Source organism: Teleopsis dalmanni, chromosome 1, assembly GCF_002237135.1.
Source record: "Teleopsis dalmanni isolate 2A chromosome 1, ASM223713v2, whole genome shotgun sequence".
In the NCBI taxonomy this organism is placed as follows: Eukaryota; Metazoa; Arthropoda; class Insecta; order Diptera; family Diopsidae; genus Teleopsis; species Teleopsis dalmanni.
Window position 1 is genome coordinate 100,027,023 of NC_051846.1, and position 14,996 is coordinate 100,042,018.

The following is a 14,996-nucleotide window of genomic DNA, read 5'->3' on the forward strand; positions in this document are numbered from 1 at the left end:
AGCTGATAATGCAGAATTGCACTTTTCGTTAATCAATGACTGGTTGCAGTGTTGGCCCAAATAAAATGTAAACACATGTAACTAAATATTTATGCGGTAACAAAAAATTATTAAATTATATTAAAATAAATATAAACAGATATCGAATTGTATTTTGTTTTCGTTGTAAATATTATTTGTGTTGTTTAGTTTTTGTTGATTTTTATTTCCCAATCGTGAGCTTTCTCACAATTTCACAGTGTTCGGACCCGTTTTTGTTTGCTCTGAAAAATATTTTTTGTATTTAAATCTAATATTTGAAAAATAGCATCCTCATACAAAGACGCTTAAAATTTCAATGCTTGTGTTTGAGCTTGGAAGTGAATTTCGAATTATATCAGTCTTTAATATCGATACAAAATAAAACAACAAACAGATTGCGCCAAACTAAAAAGAGACTAAAATGAATGTTCAGCTTTCTGCCCCTGAGCGCGAAAATAAATAAGTGTTGAGGGAGTAAGTATACAAACAAATAAATGTACTAATTTATTGCCGTCTTCTTCTGCAGGCAAAAGTGTCTTCTTCTTACAGCGCATGCGCAGTCAAATGTGCTGAATGTGGATCTTCACTTCCAAACTCTCCATTAACAAATGTTGCACATCAGAACAGATATGAAAAACATGTAGCAGAGAATATGTTGCAGAAAAATGTTTGTAATCAAAAATCGCCAAATTACGCAACAAATAATTATAAACATGAGTCTATCAATATTGAACATAAAAACATACAAAATCCTGCTAAACAAAACAGTGACAATAAAATTCAGACAGAAATAGGCAGAAACTATTTTATGTAGCCGTCAGTACCTTTAAAAGTTAGAAGATCCCCCTAATTAATCAGCTTACAAGCTGCAACTGAACAGAGGCCATAAACGTTTAAAAACAAGGAACACAATTAATATCTGCTAACTTTCTAAATTGTTGTTTAATTTAAAATATTTTAAATTATATTTGATTTAATTGAATGTGATTTTTTAATTGATTTTAATTTTAATTTAATTTTAGTTTTAATTTTAATTTTCAATCTTAATTTATTATAAATGATTTAATATCTCAATAGTTTTCTCCAAAGCAATGGCCTAGAGAAAAAATAAATTTAGTTTTAAGATTTAATCCACTTATTGTAAGTTTCTAAATAAAAAGATTCAATAAATAATTTATAAATTGAGAATAAAAAAAAAATTGTAAAACCATTTTTTAGTCGTAATGATTGTGTGTTGCATTTTTGAAGTTGCTTCTACGATGTTTGTATATGAGGTAAGTAGTACTGTATCATCTGCGAACGTTGCTAGCATTAAGTTTTAACTTAATGATTCAGAAATATCTGAAGTATTGAGAAGATACAGTAGGGGGCCCAATACGCTTCCTTGGGGGAAGCTTCCTTCAACCTTTCTGATTGTAGAGCACTCGTATCAAACACAGAAGCATTGTTCAGTAACATAACTTTTAATGAGTTCGTAAAAGTCATGAGGCAACATTTTTTATATTGAGTAAAAGTCCCTAAAAGCCATACTTTATTGAAGGCTATTTCATCATCAAGAATACAAATCGACCTTCGCCTAATTCTGTTAGGATTTTGTTTACCACTCTAAGGATTTGCTGTATTGTTGAAAGATTGCGCCGAAATCCAAACTAATGGTTTGGTATGGCTCCAATTACTTTTAGTATTGGTTCCAGTCTAGCATAGATTATGTTTTCAAAAACTTTAGAAAGTTTCGACAAAAAACTTATAGATCTATAGGAAGTCGGTTGAGTAGCATTTTTCTGTGGTTTAGGTATAGCGGTTATGATAGCGACTTTATACACTGTAAAAAAATATTTCAATCTTATTGCAACGTTTAAAATATTTTTGATAAATTTAATAGTATTTGTTGGTACTAACTTCTTGGGAATTATACTTTTAGTCGTTTTCGATTAATTTTATTAATTCAAATATAGTTACAAGTCGTATCGTGTTGTTGATATTTAATGAAAAGTGATTGTCTGTAGCGCTACGATTGTATGTTGATTGTTCTTAGATAATACTATTGAGTTGCAGCTTATAGATGAACATGCAGTTGGTGTAGAATATGATGAGCTCACGTATTTTTTAGTGATGTGATGAGACCGTATTTTTTAGGCAGTTCAGATAGATCGATAAGAAATGAAGTTGACATTGCCGGATCTTATACTGTAAGTCTAGCTATTATAGCGCTGTCCTCAAATCGGCTCGACGTCGATTGAGGCAAGCTTAGTTTTTCGGCCTTGCGTTAGTGGTATACGTACATGGCTGACAGCATCTGCGCGCTTGCTCTCCGAATCTGCTATGAAACCAGCACCATTCGGAGTGATTTGAGGACTGCGATCGCATTCGGCTCCTTCTGCGTGAGGACTGCTGAGTTATCGACGGCTGGCGTCCACGAAAATCCAATCGGCTTTACCGCTGTTCGATCTGATCTAAGCGGTGGCACAGCATGGCTGTCTCGTTTGAACTGCCGCCCACATTAGGCATTGCTGCAGCTATTTGGTGGTAGTCTCCCGCTTCGGATATTCTGTCGGCCAGTTTAGCTAACTCTACCAGGTCAACGCTGGATGCCTGTAAGATGGCACGTACTTGCGGCGGTAAACATTGGAGCCAGAGAGACTTCAGAAACTCCTTACTGACTTTATCTTTCGATAAAGCTGTCAGCTCATTCAATAGTTGCGTTGGTCGGCGATCTCCTAGCTCGATTTCTGAGAGGAGCCGCTGTATCTTTCGTTGCTCACTTTCGCCAGACCGCTCTTTAATTTGATTCTTCAGGTTACTATATTTACCTGTTGCCGGAGGGTGTAAATCTGCATCAGCTACATCAGCAACGACGCTGGACTCGATTGCTGTGACGACGGTTTTGAATTTCGTAACGTCGCTAAATATGGCTCCGATTGCAAACTGCGCTTCGATTTGCGCTAACCAGATTTCTTCCCGTTCATGCCAAAATGGCAGTGCTTTGACTGAAATGCGGTTCAGATTGTCTACTGGAAACTCGGTTTCTCGCTGCACCGCTGCGGTTTCGTTGACAGCTGGCAAAGACATGTTGTTTGGGTATGATGCTCGCAGTTTTACCTTTCTACTACAGCTCTAACAACAGCCTTTGTTTATGAAAATTAAATTTAATTCAAATGTTTTAACTTCAAATTAAATCGAAATTGATAAAGTTCGGCAAATGTTGAACTTTTGAAACGTGTTGAAGAGACTCTTACACCACAATCACGTCGGGGTCACCCCTTTAGTGCAAATGCTATTTCGTTAATGGTTACACAATATTTATTTTTATACAATTACTGAAGCTAAGAAAACAACTAAAACTTTGTACAACTTATTCTTATAACAGTAAGTATTTCCACTTCGCTTTATAGTCGAATAATGTAGATTATATTTTTAGTCGAGTTTGCAGTTTTTGATTAACTATGGAAAGCTTTTTATTACGCACTTTTTTGTCTCTGCAATTATTACAATCAAAATTATTTAAATACATAAGCTTACGGAGTTGCTGTCGAATATTTTATTTTTAATGAAAAGAGCGCTGTCACCGAAAAACCAAACTATAGCAAGCGTCGCTTTTTATATACTGGCATCAAAAATGTCTACCGCATAATGCTGCCATCATGTATTATGTATTCTTATTTTTTAGTAATGCTGCCACCATGTTTTTGTGTTTTCTCATCTTTATGTGATGCTTCCACAATATAAAGAAAATTACCTGTTAGAAATTGTTCTGAAGTGTTGTGTAAAAACATGATGCGAATTTATGTTTCAAATCTGAGTTTTTCACAATCTTCCAAAATCGTTATTAAGCTTATAATTTTTGTTGTGTATAAACATCTCTGATGGATAAGTCGAAATTTCATTTGATTTGATTGTGTTCATTCGACATTTTTGACATTTGTGATGGCGTGCAATATAATCAATAAAATATCGAGTTGAAGTCAATTCTATAGGAATTCTATCTGAATAGAAAGAGTACGCTTCATTGTCTCCACAAATTAGTACAGCGTGTCTCCTCCGAAGTTAGTAGAACGTGTTCGCTATTAGGATTTTCGGTATGTACTTCTTGCAAACTACGAATATTTTTTAGTATTAAGCAGAAATCTAATTCCAGTATAACATCCTCATCTTTTAAGCAATTTGATCTTTCTGCATTCTTAATATTATATTTTTACAATACTTTAATAAATAATAATAAATTCAATATTATGCCCTTTATAATTTTATTATGCATACATATAATAATTTTGTATAAACACTACTGTTTAGAATTAAGATTTATTGTATCATGGCCTTTAATTTATTTGTCATTTTTGTATTGTGTCGTCGCCTTTAAGCACACGCGAAAAGGCGCCATGTGTTTTTGAGAAATAATAAAGTAGTCGTGAAGAAAAGTTATCAGTAAACTAACTGAATAAAACATTGGTGCCGAAACCCGGGATAGTGATCCATAAAAGGGATAGTGATCCATAATAGGGATAGTGATCCAGAAAAGGGATAGTGATCCAGAAAAAAAAAATATATAATTGCAAAATGTTAGACTCAAAAATTCACGAACAAAGCGACGGGGAGCAAGAAGGCGTGCCGAAAGGGTCTAAGAAACTGGCGGAATTGAAGGCGTTGAGAGGCAGCACCAAAGGCAACATCACTCGCATAAAATCAATGATTTTGAAAAAAGGGTCAAGTTTGTCAACAGAAGAACTTAACTACAGGCGTAGTTTGACAGAAAATTACTTCAAACAGTTTCTGAGTGTGCAAGCAGATATCGATAAACTAAACCAAGGTGCAGATACTTCTTCAGCGAAGCAATTACAGCAGAAGTTGAAGATGCATTTGTGGCCACGAAAGCAAAAATAATGAGTTTACTAAAAAAAAAGAAAGCTATCACTGGTAGATGTCAATGCAACGAATACAACATCGTTATTGCCGGGCCCAAGAAGTCATCGGGAAGTAAAATTACCGAAATTTGAAGGGAAGTATAGCGAATTTCCGAAATTTATAGCCTTGTTTAATAAATTAATCAACCAGGATGAAATGCTTGATGACTGCGAACAATTTTTGATACTTAAAGAGCACTTGGGCTCTAAGCCGCTGGCAGCTATTGACGATTTTGATGTCACAGAGGACAATTACCCCAAAGCACTCGATCGATTGAAGGAATGCTTCGATAAAAAGGCGTTGATGTTCGAGGAACATATTACAGCCCTCTTTGCTGTCCCAAAATTAACAAAACCATCTGCAGTTCATTTAAGAAATGTATTAAATGCAACGAATGCACATTTGAATGCAATGCTATCATTAGGTGATTACAAAGATATAGCGAATGCCATAATAATTCATTTGGTGATGGAAAGAGTGGACGAAGATTCGCAGGTCAAATGGGAAGAATCAGTGGATTACAGGAAGCTGTCAACTTGGAATGAATGTTCAGCGGTTTTGACGAGGCGATGTGAGAACCTTGATGCAAGGGAACATAAAGTTAATCAAGTGAATTCAAAGGCTGTAAACTATCAAAAAGAGTATAGAAATAACCGCAACTACTCAACCTCTCTTGCAGTTACAAAACCTTTATGTGAAGTCTGCAATGGCAGTGGCCACGATATTGCAGATTGTAGCAAGTTAAAAGAATGCTTTATTGTAGCACGGAGAATAAAGGTATGTTTTACATGTTTGAAAAGGAGACACCTTCAAAAAGAATGCTTTGCTGTTAAATGCTCGAAATGTAATTTATCTCATCATCAACTTTTACATAAAGATTATATCTTGAAGCCAAATGAACAAAGATGCAAAAATGGACCATCTACGTCAACACAGGAGACAGCTCAGTCATCAGTTATGAACGTAATGACTGAAAACGAGGTTTTTTTGGCAACAGCAGTAGTAATGGTAGCGGACAAGTTTGGCAAACATCACCAAATGCGAGCCATATTAGATTCTGGCTCTCAAGTAAATTTGATGTGTGAGAAAGTTGCTCAAAAACTGTTATTAAAAAAAACGTCTTGTAAATTAGATGCTAGCTGTGTTGGAGACGTTGTAACTAGCTTTAAAACAAAAATTGTGGCTACCATCAAATCAAAAATAAATGAATTCGAAGTCAGTCTGCAATTTTATGTTTTACCGAAAATAACAAGCTCCAAACCTAATCGTTATGTCGATGTTGCGGACTGGAATTTACCAAAAAATATTCAAATGACTGATCCAATGTTCAATAAGCCAGCGCGTATAGATATTTTAATTGGTGCGGAAATTTTCTTCGATTTGTTGTCGATTGGACGAATTTATCTTAATGAAAGGTTGCCAACCCTACAGAAATCCATACTAGGGTGGATAGTTACAGGCAAAGCAGAAGAATGTTTAGCGCCTAGTCATAAAATAAATAATATGCTGGTCAATCACAACCATAATGAGAATGAAAACTTGAGTCAATTGGTTGAAAAATTCTGGAAAATAGAACAGATTTCAACTAAATCAAATTTTTTAACCGAAGAAGAAGAGGAATGCGAGAAAATTTTCCGTGAATCAATTCGTAGAGATACATCTGGCCGATTTACTACGAAAATTCCATTTAAAACAACAGTAAGTGATTTGGGTGGTTCCTATAATGCTGCCAAACGACGGTTGCTGTCACTAGAGCGTAGATTGAGTAGAAATCGCTCTACACGAGACGCTTACAACGCATTTATGGATGAGTACCTCTCTTCAGGTCACATGACGATCGTTGAAGAAGCTGATATGGATAAGATAAAATATTTTGCACCGCATCAGTATGTGCTACGACCAGACTCCACGAGTACGAAACTTCGAGTTGTGTTCGATTGTAGCTGTAAAACTGACAGTGGCTTGTCATTAAATGAGGTAATGATGAAAGGACCACTGGTTCAAGATGACCTGTTATCTATAATACTGCGATTTAGATGTTACAAATATGCAATTACGGCAGATGTAACAAAAATGTATCGCCAAGCATGGGTGACTGATGATGATGCGAATTATCAAACGATTTTGTGGAGGTCTTCCTCAGATGAAAACATAAAGGGCTATCGCTTGCGAACCATTACTTATGGAACAACATCTGCCCCCTATTTAGCTACAAGATGCTTAAAACAGTTAAGTGAAGATTATATCGATAAATATCCGATTGGATCGAGAAAGGTGTTATCTGATTTTTATATGGATGATTTGATCAGTGGATCAAACGATGAAGATGAAATTTTTGAAATATATAATCAAGTATCAGCAATAATGAACTCAGCAAAATTTAAGTTAAGGAAGTGGTTTTCAAATAGTGAAAAATTTCTTAATTTCGTACCTGAAGCTGATAAAGAAAAGACTCTTCGGATGAATGATGAGGAAATAATAAAAACTCTTGTTATCATCTGGGCTCCAGTGGGAGATACGTTTCGATACGTTTGGCCAGATTTTGATAGCTCGAAAGCGGTGACAAAAAGAATAGTGTTGTCGGAACTATCTAAGTTGTTTGATCCCCTTGGGCTTATTAACCCATTAATCGTAAAGGCGAAGATTTTCATGCAAGATTTGTGGATATTAAAGGCTAATTGGGATGAATCCCTACCAATGAATTTACATAGTCAATGGATAGAATTCCGCGAAAATCTAAAAGACGTCAAGAAAATAAGTGTGCCTCGATTTGTTTTGGCAGAAAAACGAGTTGCTAGAGTTGAAATGCATGGATTTGCTGATGCATCAAAAAGAGCTTTCGGGTGTTGTATTTATATCCGCTCAGTATGTGTGGACAACGACGTTACAATGCAGTTGTGGAGTGCTAAATCCAGAGTAACGCCATTAAAAACTTTATCTTTACCAAAATTGGAACTTTTGGCTGCGAAATTGCTGTCGAAACTAGTGACAAAAACCAAATCCAATTTTCTAATTTCTATTGGATTCCGAAATTGTGCTAGATTGGCTGAGCGAGCACCCATCAAATTGGAACACATTTATTGCCAACCGGGTATCATTGATTCAAGAGCAGACAAAAACGTGTATTTGGCGGCATGTTCCTTCAAAGTCTAACCCAGCGGATATAATATCAAGAGGTGCGTATGTAGATTGTAATGTGATATGAGACCACACATATCACAAAACATTCAATTGTTCCAAATATTTTAAAGTAAACATTGACACAGTTCTATTTTGATAAAATTTATGACAAACTATTGTCAGGTAATATGAGCCTTTATTTTGTCATTACTTTGATGACAAATAACTGAGCCGCACATTGCACCATATGTGCAATATGCATAAGTCAAAACTGTGTCAATAGAATAAACGGTTTCAAGTGAAACCATATGTAGAACACTTGCATTAGTTAATAGTACACCATTTATTGATAAGTTATGTTTATAAGAATAGTATATACGTCTAATTTGGGTTAACCAATTAGACGCAAGTATTATAAGTATTAACCAATAGAATCAATACATAAGATTCTATTGGAAATTAGTATTAAACGATGTTAGACTTAAGAATAAAAATTAATAAAAATCAGTCTTATTTTGGACACTCAAAACGACGCGTCTTTCTTTTCTTAACCAAAGAACTTTACATGGCGATCCTGCCAAATCTCGATGGCAAGGACCATTAATAAATAAAAATTAAGAAAAACTAAGTGAACTATGCCAAATCTCAATGGCAAGAACCATTAATAAATAAATTTAAATTTATATATACATTTAAAGGAATATAAAGTGAATTTTAAAAAGAAATTGTATAAAAAATTTCATATTAAAACTAATATTATGTGAATAAAACTAAAAACTACACTATAATATTTAATACTTAATGACTCGAAGTAATGAACATTAATGTGAAATGTGATGTGAAAGGTTATTGTGAACCGCGAAATATGTGAAATTAACTGATTAACTGAATTAATTAACTTATTAACTGAATTAATTAATTAATTAACTGAAAGATCCAACGATCTACAAGCGTGTGTTCATGTATGAATAAAACATTTTTTCTTGCAACTATCGACGCATATTTTAAAATATATTTTAAAAAGAGAAGAAAAATATTTTCATCTGCAGCTGAAACATCATGGGTTGGTTTTCCGCGGATGCACCTGACACAAACACAGTAAACAACAACCAGAACCAGATTCTAGAAGTCAACATGCCGGAACAACAGGTAGCCATAATAACACTTATAATTATAATATGTATTGTATATGTACTATTTAGAATAAATAAATATTTCAAAAGTTATGTACACAAACATGTTCATCAACAACAAACATCAAATGTTTAAAAATATGTTGAAAATTTAAAATGATGAAATAGATTATATCCTTTTTATGTAAAAATTATATAATATTTCTGTAACATATTATATTACAGTATTAAATAAAATATATGAAAATGTATGAAAATAAAAATTACTTTACATGTATGAAAATAAAAATTACTAAAAACTTTTAATTATATTAAACCATGTACTAATATAATAATAAATATATATATAAATAAAAGTTCTTTTATCTTTTATCTCTGTCCCTCGTTCACTTGTGTCAGTATTATCGTTCACTTCGTTCAATTTAATATAAAATAGATCGTACATAGAAATCGTTAGCTATATTCATGTCCCCAATACACAATAGCAACTAGTTTAGTTAATGGAAACTATATCTGAGTGTATATCTGAAATACATATCATATAAAGAAACGCAAAAAAAATCTGCTTCAAGAGGATATTCAAAAACTACAGTATCCGAAAAATTAAAAAGATTAGAATACCTGTCAAGTAAAGTTAGAACAATTTACCCAACTTCTAAGTTTGAAACAATAACTTCATTAACAGAAACATTTTTCGACAAATATAACCTGACTAAACAATATTTATTAAGTATGTCTACTAGTGAAAACATAGTTAGCCAGGAAAACAGTAGTGATACAAGCACAAACATGGAAAAATTAAATTACGAAATTGTGGAAAAACTAGTACCCACTTTCACCGGTAAAGTTGAAGAATTAAATAATTTTATACATAGATTGAATATAATTCATGACAAGCTACGTGACTCTGACAAACAAGCATTTTTAGATTTCATAGTAGAATGCAAGTTACAACATTCAGTAAGAGCCAAAGTCAGCCCCGTAGGAATTCCAGATTCACTTCCTGAACTAATAGAGAATCTAAAAAAGAACTTCATATCAAAGGATACCATACCTCAACTGCTCCAAAAGATAGCAGAAGTAAAACAAGGCCCTCACCAGAAAATACACGAATATACAGAAAAGATATCAACCATTCTAGCGAATTTAAACAATGCGACATTACTAAAGAATAATTTTAAGAAGTCATCTCCGGAAGGAAAGGCCGTACTTTTAGTAAATGATGAAACAGCATTGTTAGCATTTAAAAAGGGATTAAATACTGTTTATTCACAAACTGTACAGGCAGCTCAACCAAAGACCTTTACAGAAGCTAGATTGTTTGCAGAAAATATGCATATACCAATGCAACAACAAGTCTTTTTCACCCAATAACGTTTTCATAGTCAAAGAAGATACGACAAACATAGAATGAATCAAAATAGATTCCAATATAACCAGAGAATTAACAACAATTCTTAAAATGGAAGCAATAATGGGAGAAACTTCAATAGAAACAGAAACAACGCGTACCCCAACAATAGAGAGAATAGAAATAGAACAGGATACAACAATACAGCTCGGAATCCAAGGAGTCAATTCAACTCTAACCAAAACAGGCGTGTACAGATACTAAATGCCCAGGAAAACTACTCAGAACCAGAGGACAACTTAGGGAATTCTCCTCTGGCACATCATTAAAAATTTTCAATATAAACCCTAATATATCAAATTATGTAATGGTATTTTGCAATACTATTGATAAAAGTTTAAAGCTTTTAATTGACACTGGTTCTGATGTGTCTATTATAAAAAATAACTACAATTTAAATTTTGATTCTAGCACAACTTGCTTATTAACTGGTATTACAGATGGTCACAAGTTATCTTTAGGTATTTCAAAGCTAAGCCTAAATTTTGATGGATTATTTCTAAATCACATATTCTCAGTAGTCGATACAAACTTCCCAATTGAGGTGGATGGAATAATAGGTAGAGATTTTTTAACACATTTTAAATGTAATATAGATTACTACACATTTTCTCTAACAGTAACTTCGGACTTACAGTCCACAACAATTCCAATAAAAATTAAAACATTTACAGTTAAAGCGAGAACTCAAAACATATTACCTATAGACATTCGTTTTAATACAGATACTGTTCTGTTCAGTAACGAAATCAACAAAGGAGTGTACATGGCCAATACCATAGTACCAGCAAACGGAATTTGCCACATAAATGTGATAAATACAAACGAATCAGATATCAACATAACTGATTTAAAAATTGAGTCACAACCTTTGTATAACTATTACTGTATAAATAACAAATCAAAAATTTATACTGAACAAAGATTAGCTAAAATTCTTGACAAGGTACAGCTGAAAGAGGATGCACTAACACTAATTCCATTAATTTCAAAATACCAACACATTTTTCAGCTCGAATCAGAACCATTATCTACAAACAATTTTTATACAGAACACATCTCTACAACTGACAATAATCCAATATACATTAAAAATTACCGATTACCACATTGTCATAATGATGATATAAAAACACAAGTTCAAAAACTATTACAAGACGATATAATACAACCGTCAAAAAGCCCCTACAATTCACCAATCTTGCTTGTTCCTAAGAAATCAACAAACGATAACAAGAATTGGAGACTCGTCATTGATTACAGAAAACTCAATGAAAGGATAGTCAACGACAAATTTCCTTTAACACGTTTGGAGGATGTTCTCGATAAGCTTGGAAGAGCTAGGTATTTTTCCACTTTAGATATGACCAGCTCATTTCATCAAATACCAATTGACGCCTCTTCGAGACAAAAAACCGCCTTTTCAACAAATGATGGTCATTACGAATTTAAAAGACTACCTTTCGGATTAAAGATTAGCTCTAACAGCTTCCAACGAATGTTAACATTAGCATTAACAGGTTTGGAAACGGAAGCATTTTTATATGTAGATGATATAATAATTTTTGGAAATAGTTTGAAACATCATAATATAAATCTAGAGAAAGTTTTTGAGAGACTAAATGAATACAATCTTAAATTAAATCCAGACAAGTGTAACTTTTTAAAGCATGAAGTTACTTACTTAGGTCATTTGATAACAGAGCACGGAATAAAAACTGATCCGGCCAAACATCAAGTCATAATGAACTACCCAAAACCCACAACTACTGATGAAGTACGAAGATATGTAGCTTTCTGTAATTATTACCGTAGATTCATAAGCAATTTTGCAAACATTGCAAAACCTTTAAATCGTTTACTAAAGAAAAACCAGAAGTTTGAATGGAATTCAGATTGTGATAAAGCATTTGAAAACTTAAAATCAAAACTAATAAACCCACCAGTACTCAAGTACCCCGATTTCAATAAACCATTTATAATTACCACTGATGCATCTGATTATGCATTAGGTGCTGTACTCTCACAAGGTGAGATTGGATCTGACCTTCCAATTTGTTATGCAAGCAAAGCTCTCCAAAAACACGACTTAAATAAGCCAATTATAGAGAAGGAATTGCTAGCGATACATTGGGCAATCAATTATTTTCGCCCATATGTTTATGGCAAACGTTTTCTTGTTATAACAGACCATAGACCCCTAATTTCCCTATTCGTACATAAGAACCCCTCATCCAAAATGACAAGAATAAGAATAGACTTGTCAGAATATGATTTTGAAATTATATACAAAAAAGGAAAGATAAACACAAATGCAGATGCACTATCTAGAATCAAGATTGATACCAATACTTTAAAAGCTCTTATACCGCTCAGCAACGACGAAAATGTATCAAAGAAATTAAGTCCGGCTAATGAAGAAGAATTAATGAGACAATTAGAAACAAGAGACGATACTCGAGTATATGTTACAACGAGGAGTAACACAAAACGCGTGATGAAAAAGAATGATAATCCTATCGGAAACACACGTTCCAATGAGCCTGATCAACTCTATTGCTGGGACTGTACATCCATTAGTGATATCAGACATACAATGAAACTGCAGTTTAATATAAATAAAAATAATAAAGAAAAATTAAACATTGTGAAAAATGTAGTAAAAGTGGAAATGAGCGAGGTACCTACGAAGCCGATTTCGATCATGGAGAAACTCATATCCAAAATAGAAAATTTTAAAATCTATGAATTAGCGCTAGCAGAAGAAGATACAATATTTGATGCCATGGCAAAAGAAGAATTTAAGAATATTATAAATACGTTGCAACGAAGAAATAAAAATGAAAAACGGCTCAAAATATTAATTTATAAAAGCCCAGAACAAATCACGGATACAATAAAAAGATACAGACTCATTGAAGAATATCATAATACTCCTTACAGCGGACACTTAGGTGTAAGGACAACCTTCACAAAATTAAAACAACGGTATACGTGGAGCAAAATGAAACAAATGGTTCATAAATATATCAGTACATGTCACAAATGTCAAATCAACAAACAAACGAAACATACAAAAGAACAATTAGAAATTACAACAACACCTACAAACGTTTTCGAAACAGTAGAAATTGATACCGTAGGCCCTCTTCGTCCTTCAAATGGATTTAGATATATTCTCACAATGCAATGTGAATTAAGTAGATTCATCATTGCATATCCAATGGTAAATAAAGAAGCACATACAGTATCTAAAACATTAATTAAACAACTAATATTAAAATTCGGTTTATTCAAAATACTCAAATCAGACAGAGGAACTGAGTTTGTAAATGAATTATTTACAAAAATCACAGAATTACTAGATATAAAACAAGTATTCTCAACTCCTTACCACCATGAAACAATTGGTACAATAGAAAGGAATCATAGAGTCCTCAATGAATATCTTTTAAATTTTACTGAAGAAGAAGAATGGGACAGATGGATACCATACTATGCTTTTGTATATAATACCTCACCCCACATAGACACTGGCTATTCGCCACATGAACTCGTTTTTGGCAAACTACCCTCACTTCCTGATGAAAAACTCAAGGATAATATAGGTAAATTCAATTTAGAAAATTATGCGAATGAACTGAAAGCTCGTCTCAAAGTATCGATTGAAAAAGCTAGAAAGTTCACACATGATGCCAAAGTTAAAAGACAAAAACAAAATAGTTATAATAATAATCCAATTAAGTTAGAAATAGGAGATAAAGTATTAGTAAAGTCTCAGAATAAAAGAAAACACACTAACCCATACATAGGCCCCTTTGAAGTAATAGATATTAATGGCACTAATTTAACGATAAATGACGGTAAAGAAAATAAAGTAATACATAAAAATAATACAAAACTATTTAAAACATAATTATTATTAATAAATGTCATCAAATACAATTATTGTTATCTATATATAATATTAAAAACTTTATACAATTTATAATCTTTAGTATATTAATCATTAGTAAACAAAAATTGTGTAAGAAAACTTCATATAAAAATAAGCACAATAAATGTAATGTAATATGCAATTACTTCAATTATCATTAATAACTTTTAATTATAAATAAAAACTTATTACATGTTAGTTTTGCAAGTTCAAGTTCTATTAAAGAAATAATGATGTAATAAATATACATACTTACAAAAAAAAAAATTTTTTTTAAACAAAAAAAAAAATTTTTTTTTCTTTAAAGAATAAGGGTGTAATGTGATATGGGTACGAGACCACACATATCACAAAACATTCAATTGTTCCAAATATTTTAAAGTAAACATTGACACAGTTCTATTTTGATAAAATTTATGACAAACTATTGTCAGGTAATATGAGCCTTTATTTTGTCATTACTTTGATGACAAAT

At 32.7% G+C, this 14,996-nt stretch overlaps 1 protein-coding gene across 1 annotated transcript; it reads left to right on the plus strand.

Annotated features, from left to right (window-relative positions):
- Positions 1-6,231: 6,231 nt before the first annotated feature.
- LOC119662303 lies at positions 6,232-8,073 on the plus strand. Its single transcript, XM_038071896.1, has one exon. It carries the CDS (start codon positions 6,232-6,234, stop codon positions 8,071-8,073), a length of 1,842 nt encoding a protein of 613 aa, XP_037927824.1.
- Positions 8,074-14,996: the final 6,923 nt, after the last annotated feature.